General features: G+C 34.2%; 1 protein-coding gene and 1 non-coding gene across 2 annotated transcripts; both read right to left on the bottom strand.

Moving 5' to 3' along the window:
* Nucleotides 1-493: 493 nt before the first annotated feature.
* On the bottom strand, nt 494-600 carry LOC135150011 (small nucleolar RNA R71). Its single transcript, XR_010288366.1, has one exon. It is a non-coding gene; the product is annotated as a small nucleolar RNA R71 (small nucleolar RNA).
* A 1,368-nt stretch (nt 601-1,968) lies between these two features.
* On the bottom strand, nt 1,969-3,056 carry LOC108205158 (glycine-rich RNA-binding protein). The gene is made up of 2 exons (XM_017374976.2): nt 2,877-3,056; nt 1,969-2,536 (listed from the first exon to the last, which is right to left on the bottom strand). Exons 1-2 carry the CDS (start codon nt 2,982-2,984, stop codon nt 2,171-2,173), a joined length of 474 nt encoding a protein of 157 aa, XP_017230465.1. The 5' UTR covers nt 2,985-3,056; the 3' UTR covers nt 1,969-2,170.
* Between the last annotated feature and the right edge of the window lie 7,722 nt (nt 3,057-10,778).

Here is a 10,778-nt window from a genome sequence, read left to right as displayed (position 1 = left end):
TGTGTGTGTTTCAGGTGCTTGAGCGACGTGTATGCGAACGCGTTCTCAAACTCGTAAGGAAGCATTGGCAAAAGCAGAAGCGACAGTGATTATTAAAATGGGTGAACAACCAGCAGCAACAGATACTAAGGCATTTAAGGATTTTTCTCTGTCGAAAATCAATGACATTCAATCTAGCATTGTCAGGCCAGCCATTGCGGCCAACACCTTTGAAATCAAACCCGACACTATTCAGATGGTTCAAAAATGAATTCAGTTTGGGGGTGCTCCGACGAATGATCCTAATATGCACATTCGGGATTTCATCGAGATTTGTGATACTTTCAAGTTCAATGGTGTTTCTAAAGATGATGTGAAATTGAGGCTTTTCCCATTCTCTCTAAGGGATAAAGCTAAAAGATGGTTGCATTCTCTACCTGCAGGATCTATTACGACATGGGAGGATCTAGCTCAGAAATTTCTTACTAAATTCTTCCCTATGGCCAAAACAGCTGCAATCAGGAATGCTCTCACTCAATTTTCTCAGCTGTCTAGTGAAACATTATGTGAAGTTTGGGAACGCTACAAAGAGATGCTTGAAAAGTGTCCTCATCATGAAATGCCTGATTGGATGGTGATTAATTGTTTCTACAATGAGTTGGGAGCTCAATCGAGACCAATGTTTGATGCAGCATCAGGTGGAGCTTTATGGGCTAAAAGCTATGATGAAGTTTTTAAGTTGATCGAGATGATGGCAGCGAATGAATATCAGAATCCGACTCAACCTCTACATCAAGGCAAATGAGCAGGAATTATGGATGTGGATGCTACTACAACCATAACCGCTCAGCTTAAGACTCTTGCTATGAAGGTGGATTCTTTAGCAAATTTGGGAGTTCATCAACCATCTACTGTTTGCGATCTTAGTGCATGTACACATTCTACAGATCAATGTGCCATATCAAGTGAATCAGCACAATTTGTGAGCAATTTTCAGAGGTCTCAACTGTTAGCCCCTTCCACTTATCATTCTAACAATCGGAATCATCCGAATTTCACCTAGAGCAACAGTCAAAATTTCATGCAACAATCGCAACAACCTTTTCATCAATAAAAGGTTTAGTCATATTGTGTTGTGTGCCGGTTAATTTTAGTCATGAGTCTGTCAGTCTCAGAGCCTCTATTCCGATATATGTTTAGAAACAGAGCCTCTGCTTCCGTTATATGGTTTTTTTACAATGCAGACTTATATGCCTTACAAATTAGTATCTGTTCTAATATTTTTGGATGAGCCAGAGTCAAATCCGGGTCTCCCAGGACGACAGAAGATAAACTCACCACTTAGCCTATCCAATCGTGCTTACTTCCGTTATATGTTTAGAAAATTTATGTCTATTCTAATATTACTCCCTCTGTTTTAAAATTTTTTTTCATATCAATATTTTTTTTCATATTTGATATGTCGGTACTGTTCATAACATGATCATGATCTTGTAGGATCCATATTTTTGAATACTTTAATACATTGAAATTTTTATAATTATTACTAATAAAAAGTTAAAAATATTAATGATCAAAAATGTGTATTTACAAATATAACAAAAGAAACTGAAATAATATTTATTGGCAAATGTAACAAAAGAAACTGAAATAATAATTAGGGACCGAGAGAGTATAGTTTTAGTTCTTGCCGAGTTGGAATAAGAACTCGCATCCCAAAATGCAACTTATTCAGTTTAACAAGCTCTAACAAATTAATAACCCATTTGTCGCACTTTTATCGATTTCCAAAAGTGTTCAAAAAAATTGGATTCCGTCCTGTCAAAATTGTTACTTCTAACATTTGTTGATAATATATGTATGAATTAATCTCGTACTGACCATGATCTTTTCATCTTTTATACTTGTTCATGAGAGGGACTAGCAGGCACTAGGCAGCAGCTAAAATTGGGAAGTCCCCATTCAAAATAACAATCAAAAACACGTACAGAAGAGAAATCCATTCAAATTCCATTTCATTTCATTCGACTAGGTAATTAAACTCACGAGAAAGCAGTAACATAGGGGTAGTAACCAGTGGTCAAAATTGAGCACAGTCAAACACTAACATAACCATAACATCTCAAAGAACACAGCAGTAACTTCTAAATTTAACTTCATTCACTCAATCCCCACGGCGGTAACTTCATAATTACCACCTGGATCCACCACCACCGCCTCCATAGCCTCCATCCCCTCCCTCTCTTCTGCCACCATATCCACCGCCACCGCCTCCATAACCGCCACCACCGCCTTCACGACGTCCTCCATATCCACCGCCGCCTCCGCCTTCACGACGTCCTCCATAACCGCCACCGCCTCCATAACCACCACCACCGCCTTCACGACGTCCACCGCCGCCACCACTTCCGCGAGACTGAGCCTCGTTGACGGTGATATTACGGCCGTCCAACTCCTGGCCGTTCATTCCTTCGATCGCATCGCGCATCGACTTCTCGTCCTTGAAAGTAACGAATCCGAAGCCTCTCGATCTCCCTGTCTCGCGATCGTTGATGATCTGCACAACAATCATCACATAAACATCAGATCTAACAAAATAAACACCAGATCTAAACAGATCTGGCTCGGAATTAAACAAAAAACATAATAAATATATGTATATAGAAAGAAAATCGGAAATCGATCAATCTTCGCCTCGTGAAAAGGGAGGAAGACGAACGTACCGTGAGAAAGAGGTAAAACGAGTAACAAAAATGAGTAGTAACAGTAATCAGTTGAATCAAGACAGTAACAGAGTAACAGTAAAACAGTAACAGTAGAGTGAGAGATCAGATGGAGATGACATCTGGCTGTGTGAATCGGATCCGATCCGATCCGATTCCAGCAACAAAACGGACCTTGGAGTCAGTGATATCGCCGAACTGAGAGAAAGCTTGTTCAAGAGATTCATCGTTAGTGGCCCATGCGAGGCCACCAACGAAGCATCTGTATTCAACTTCTGCCATTTTAAGAGGGTATTGAAAAGAGGGATTGGATAAAGAAGAGTGAAGGAGAGCACGAATGAGAAAGAGGGTTGAAGGGGCGTTTATATAGCGGAAGACTAGGGTTTAACCGGGGGTTGGGTTAGGTTAAGCGGGGTGCGTACTGCGCCTTCTCTCACCACTCTGGTTAAGCTCGTCGGTTACACTCTTTTTTTATTTTTTCTATTTCTATTTTCTATGTGGGCTCTAATGGGAAATACGTTTTTATTTTTGCTAAAGCATATGTTCAAGTTTATTGCAAAGATAAAGTTTAATAGATTTTAGTGGATTAACGATTTTATTGGCTTGTAACTTTTATACGATTCTAGATTAAATGTCACAAGAGTTTATATAGAATATTTAGAATTTTAAGTATAATACTTCAAAATTTCATTATCTTGGTGGGATTTTAAAATTTGACAATATATTGAACAATCTCACAAAATTCATCATTTTATGTAATTTAAAAAACAAATCAGAATTTAAATGTTATGAAATTTTAATAAATTTCAAATAATATCAATTTAATATCATCGAATTTTTAAATACATAAAATCTCAATTCAATACCACCGAATTTTGTAAAATTAATTTAAAATTTTAATTGAATATCTCACAATTTTGTTTTTTTTTAATATTTCTGTTGAAGAAAAAATTCTTTGAAATTCTATTGAATACCTCCTTAATTTTCTTTGAGTGAAATAAAGTTAGTCTTTCCCTCTTGCAGTATAGATAGCTTGGTTTTTTTTTAACACAATTTCAAAAAAATTTTGACTCTACTCATGAAAACAATTTTAAGAAAATTAATTTTATTAGTTTCATTATATTCATAGATTATGTTTTTAATATTAAAATATTGTTTTCTATTATATTATGGTTTTATTAATATTGTTAAAAATAAAATATTTATGATTAAAATATAATTAAGATGATAATTGATTATAAAATTAAATTTTAAAGTACTATAACATTTCTGATTACATGAAAATTAAAAACATGAAACAAAATAATATAATATAGATAATTTAATCGGATAAATCATTTTTTCTTTTCCGAGGTAATCAAAATACATTGCATAATTGTTATTTTGAGACTCTTGAATTTCCTCTTCACATAATTGAAAGGTAGTAATTGAGTATTTGTGGAAAAATTATACTAATCATGAGAATCAGTATTTTTATATAATATTTTAAATTTTTTAATTTTTAGGTGAATAAAAATAAAACATATAACAACATTAAATTAGATTCTCAAGATGTACTTCTGGTAACATGTCATCTATAATGTATAATAATTTAATAAATGTAGCTAAATGCGGAATTATACCAATGAATTTCGGTATATGCATTGATCCGAATATTATTACTCAAAATGGATGTTTAAACGGGCGCTTAAAAATCCAACTTCTCGGTTTATAAGTTGGAAATACTTATTCGTACACTTTTTGTAAAACGTCAAAAAATACGTTGAAAATATTATTTTTTGTTTGTGTTAATAATCGATTGAGTCATTAAAGTGGGCTCGATATATCAAGTTAATCACCAAACTTAAAACGATCTCAAATTGGTCACTTAAGTCGGTTACATGTGTCTTTAAATATGAGTTAGAGTTAATTACAGTTTGTAACCCCTAGGATTGCTCCAAACGCACTTAAGATCCTGAACTATCAAACGTGACATAATGCACCCTGAACTTTACATTCTCGTGCAAGTTGTAACCCATAGTCACTATTCCGTCCAAATATGCCGTTAACTTTAACTGTTTGAGAGGTAATAGTGTGTATATTAGTTTCTAACAGCTACTTTACCTCCTGTGACTCCTTAAAATTTATGTATTATATTTTGAAATTATTTTTGAACACACACAACGATGTAAAAACTATTAAAATAATTTTTAAAATATGTATTTATTTTAAAATTTTAAAATAAGTTGCATCGTTTATGTAAAAATAATAATAAATTTTCAGATTCTAAATCTAGATACATATTTTAAACTTATTTTAAATTTTTTTACATCGTTGTGTGTGTTCAGAAATAATTTCAAAATATAATACATAATTTTTGAGGGGTCACAAGAGGTAAAGTAGCTGTTAGAAACTAATACACACACTGTTACCTCTCAAACAGTTAAAGTTAACGGCATATTTGGACGGAATAGTGACTATGGGTTACAACTTGCACGAGAATGTAAAGTTCAGGGTGCATTATGTCACGTTTGATAGTTCAGGATCTTAAGTGCGTTTGGAGCAATCCTAGGGGTTACAAACTGTAATTAACTCTATGAGTTAAAGGAGTAAAAATATTACTATTTGCAGAGGTTTCACATTGTTATTGAATATTACCACAACTAAGTACAAAGTTATGGATTTTAGTATTTATAATATTATATCAAGATTTTATCAAATTTATTTATTATTTATTATTTATTATATAGTTATTTTTTTATTGTAATTAAAAATAAATAGTAAAAAAATTTGATAAATCTAAATATATTATCATAAATACTAGGAGTCATAACTTTATACTTAGTTGTGGTAATATTCAAAAATAACGTGTAAATTTCTGTAAATAATATTTTCACTCGTTGAACTCATATTTCGAGATACCGGTAACTAACTTAAGTGACCGATTTTGAGACCGTTTTGAGTTCGGTGACTAACTTTATATATCGAGTCCACTTTGAAAACTCACTTAATCTGTTTTTATTTCATGACTTCTACTTTTTTACCAAACATTTTAATTAATTATAAATTTAAATTGGGATTTTCTAGTGTGTGCCCACACTAACAACCACTTTTGACTTGATGAATTCTATTGGCTAAAATCTCATTAATAATCATGACCCTCCTGCGTGCACAAAGATTACGATCAATAAAAACCCTCTACCTCAATAAAAAATAGTTGTTAAGGTGTGTTTTTGAGCATAAATTAGAAAAATCTATTTAACTTATTTCTAATTTTTATTTTATTTATTTTCCTTGAAACATCTATGTTAAGTTACCAGAGAAGTGGTTTGAAGAATGAAGAAGAGAGTCGAAGGTACGACTATACTCCCTTTCTGTCCCTCTCATTTCTTTACAGTTACTATTTTGGGATGTCCTTCTCATTTCTTTACGTTACCATAAATAGTAAGTTTTTTCCATCATTACACCCACTATCTTCCCCCACTATCTCATATTTAATACTCCCTCCGTCCCTGTTTATCTGTCCACTTTTAACGTTTTCACGCATATTAAGAAAATTTAAGTTTGAGAAGATACTTCTATCAATACCCTTATTTAATGCCTTAATTGTAGGAAAACACTAGTGGGATTACTCCATTATCCAATACAAATTTGATGAATCGGTGAATAATAGTCATGATATTTATAGCTTGAAGAACAAAATCAAAGACTATTCAGGTTCTTAAATGAAAAATTTTGCTTTGGTTATATAAATGGACAGATAAATAGGGACAAGTTTTTACTTCCAAAGTGGACAGATAAATAGGGACGGAGGGAGTAATAAAAATTACTATTACACCCACTACTTTCCTCCACTATCTCAAATCTATTATTAAATATTGATGGGTCCCACCACTTTACCCACTTTTCATCTAACTTTATTCATTTTTCATACATTGTCTTAGTCTCCGTGTCCCCCTCCAATGTAAACAATTGAGGGGGACGGAGGGAGTATGTAAAAGGAATACTGTACGTGCAAGTGGGCTGTGCCCATTTATAATAGGGTCTTTCTAGTGTGTGTCCAAGAGTACACATTAAGCATTAAATTTGATGAGTTTAGTGGATTTTGAGTACACATTAAGCATTAAATTTGATGAGTTTAGTGGATTTTGATTGGTGGAGTTGGTGTAAATGCAGGGGGACCATTCATATTTATGATTACATGACCAATAAGAATGCACCAAACTTATAAAAATTAGTGCTTAATGTGTGCCTTTGACACACCGTAGAAAAACCGTTTATAATAATCCTACAATGCTCTAATTTGGCGTATCCCACAACGTTATTTGTAGCCGTATAGTAGTGGTTACCTCGAGTTACGATAAATGTGCTCATTTCTGTGGGCCCGTTGGTCACGTGAGCATCGCTATAATTATTGGTGATAAGCTCGAGGGAGATAGCAGATATTTTTATCTGAATCATTGGATAGTATTTGGATTGGTTTGATATTTTTCACTAAACAAATAAAAATATCTTGTCCACCGTAATCGTATCACCCCAGTTCTTCTCCTAATTTACATCACTCGCCACTCATCTATTTTGACTTGGTCTGCGGCTCTGTAATTCGTGCTTGACGTGAACATTATCATAAATTTCACCGAACCCAAAAAATATCTAGCTATGCTACCCGAATTTTTTTAATATTTGATTCCGTTTCAACAATTTCTTTATCATTTTCATTTTCGGCTCTCATTCAATAATTTATATTTAAAAACTATCAAAAATAGTTAAGGAAGGCTATCACTTTCCCAATTTTCATTTCTTTTCAAACTATCTTTATTTCACTATCTATTTTCAATATATTAAAAATTAATGGGTCACGCCACTTTACCCACTTTTCTTTCTTCTTTCCGTATTCTATACATATGTTTTTAACTTCTGTGTCCAAACCATACGTAAACAAATGAACGGGGCGGAGCTAATATTAGTATAGTTGAAGTTATATTTTAAATCATTCTGTTCAATTTATATTTGTTCAATTTTAATATACATATTATAAGATTATTAAAATGATATCAGTGGAAATTAATCTGATTTTTAGATATATTTTATTATAATTTATTTGAATGGAATAAGTGCACACTCCTTTTATCCTTTACACATTTTTCATAAATTTTTTAAAATTTTAAAAATGATAAAGTCAAATTGTTTTATGTTACTTAAATTAGTTACTCCCTCTGTCCCATTTTAACTGATGTTTGACTTTTTAACACGTATATTGAGGTGTAAAAAAATAATATCTACACTCAATAAAAAATTTCAATTCTTATCTCAAATAAAAGTTTAGATTCTAAACTTTTATTTGATATAAATTTTATAAAGAATAATTATGTTTAGCTGTGATTTTTTTAACATCTTAAAATACGTGTAAAAAAGTCAAAAGCAGTTAAAATGGGACGGAGGGAGTATATACTAAGAATATAGTCTTATAAGACAAGGACACCGGGTAAGAAGGCTACAACCCGAGATGACAAGTAATCACCCATCTCAGTGAACACTACTAGTTCACAAGGCTTCGAAAAGTCGAGGCTCGCCCATAAGAGGTAGCGTGACCCGAAGTATAGTAAATACACACCTCTAACAGCCTCACTCGAGCATATCTTCGAGGTTGGAGACAAAGCTAGGATGTTAAGCAAGCCCCTATCGAAGTGGACCCCATGAAAGAAAGATCAGGGCAAATACTATGCATTTCATGATATTAATGGGCATGATACCGCTGAGTGCATACACCTGAAGGACCACATCGAGGACCTTAATAGGAATGGGTATCTGACATAGTTCGTAGCCAAAGATGCCAAGAAATACAAGGACAAGAAGGCTGAAAAGCCCAATGATTAGAATGCAAGACGGAATACTAGGGATGGCAGTGTGTGAACCATTATCGGAGGACCCTTTGTAGGAGGCCAAGGCAGGAGTGCAATGAGGAGATACATGCGAGAAGCCCAAGGCATCCCTTAACTAATGTGTGTCATCTATCAAAGAGGCCTCCAAAGATGTCTAAAGGGGAAACCATGAATATAAATTTCCCTGAAGAGGATGCATGCACGGTCCACAATCCCAACAGTGATGCCTTGGTGATAATAGTAGTAATTGGAAACATTAATGTGTAAGAGCTTCTTGTAGACAATGGGAGTTCTGTCAATATCTTGGCCTGCAGCATCTATCAGAAAAGGAATCTTTTAGACAAGGATATGATGACATGTTACAACGAATTATATGGGTTCACTATGAATTCTTTTCAAATCATTGGAAGGGTTACCTATCACCCTCTACCACCCAGGTTGTGGAGTTCATGATTGTAAATGAAAATATATCCTACAACGGGATCCTAGGACATCCATTTCTGAAATGCGGGTTGTTACCTTGATTTATCACTTGTCCACAAAGGTCCCAACCCCGAATGGAGTTGGATGTGTACGAGGATGTTAGGCAAACTAGCCGGAAATTTACAGCAAGTTTTTGAGTTCAGTTAAAAAGACTTGCAAGGAGATTCAACTTATTGATGGGGGTACTGCAGAAGGGTGTTACAAGCATATGTAACTTGAGGAAAAGCCCCGGAAGAAGCCCGAGGAGCAACCCCGTGGGAAAGTATTAATAGAGATTGTTAAAGAAACTTGTAATATGGTTGTCATAATGCAACACCCTGGAGAAGAGCCATACATGGAGGCTTCTCAGATGGACATTGGAAGGGATACCCTCATAGATGCACCCCTAGCGGAGGAAGCCCGAACAGTTGAACCCTTAATTAAGGGAATTATCGAAGATGTTCTTGATAGTGATTCTGATGGGGAAGACAAGTGTGGCCTCAATATGAAAGTTAGGATGGTAATCATGGGATGCCCTATGGTTTAAATAATGCAATGATCACATACTAGTTAGAAGGTCGAGAAGGGCAACCTATTTACGGAGTCCAGAGCGTGCAACCCTAAGATGGCAACACAGAGGGGGGGGGGTTAAAGTTGAAACTGATCTAGACTCGAGGATGCTAGAAACTTAGATGATGACATGAGCAGCTGGGAACACTTTGTTCATATTAATAGATGAATCTGACCCTTCAAAGAAGCTGAAAACAGGGAAACAACTAAGGCCAGAACTGAGAGAACCCTTGGCTTCATTCCTACGGAGGAACTTGCATGTCTTTTCCTGGGAACATTCGAACATGATTGAATTGACCCGAGGTCATGTGTCACCATCTCAATATCAATCCAAATCGAAAGGGAGTCAGACAAAAAAGAAGGCCGATCAGTGAAGAAAGGGCTACAACTTTGCAAGAGGAGGTAGACCACCTATTGAAAGCAGGTCTAGTGAAGGAGGCCTTCTGCCCTACATGGCTAGCAAACCCAGTATTAGTGAAGAAGACAAATGGAAGAGGATTAATTATCAACTAGGTCACTTTTTACACTAGAAAATATCAAGTGGATCACTCAGAAATTTTTGGTCTCACTAGAATCACTCAAGTCATAAAAAATATCAAATTGATACATCTAATATCCTTTCGAGAAATAAACTTTATATTTCATTGAATTCCACACATTTTTCTTGGCTGTTACTATAATCAAATGATAGATTATGAATTGTAGTATGTATGATAATATATTCAGATTTTCAGAAACATATTTACTATTTATTTTTTATTTTACAATTATTTTGTTTAATTTATATCAAATAAATAATAAATAAATTTCTTAAAATCTAAATATATTATCATAAATACTAGAATTATAACCTTTCATTTAATTATACTAACATCCAAGAAAAATGTGTGGAACTCAATAAAAAATAAAGTTTATTTGTTGAAAAGATATTAGAGGTATCTATTTAATATTTTTTATGACTTTAATGATTCAAATTTGGCCAAAAATTTCTGAGTGATCCATTTGATATTTTCTAGTGTGAAAAGTGACGTAGTTGATAATTAACCCAAATGGAAAATGGATAACTTGCATAGACTTCACCGATTTAAACAAGGCTTGCCCAAAGGATAGCTTCTCGCTCCCATGGATTGATCAATTGGTGGATTCCACTGTAGGGCATGCCTTACTAAGCTTCATGGATCCA

Source organism: Daucus carota, chromosome 1 (genome assembly GCF_001625215.2).
Source record: "Daucus carota subsp. sativus chromosome 1, DH1 v3.0, whole genome shotgun sequence".
In the NCBI taxonomy this organism is placed as follows: domain Eukaryota; kingdom Viridiplantae; phylum Streptophyta; class Magnoliopsida; order Apiales; family Apiaceae; genus Daucus; species Daucus carota.
Note: the sequence above shows the minus strand (reverse complement) of the source record. Positions and strands in the feature narration are given on the sequence as shown.

Bases quoted from the DNA above. Each gene is read 5' to 3' on its own strand.
- LOC108205158 (XM_017374976.2), bottom strand. From the start codon at position 2,984: ATGGCAGAAGTTGAATACAGATGCTTCGTTGGTGGCCTCGCATGGGCC. The intron at 2,537-2,876 runs GTCCGTTTTGTT...ATTGTTGTGCAG, and splicing joins GCGATATCACTGACTCCAAG to ATCATCAACGATCGCGAGAC.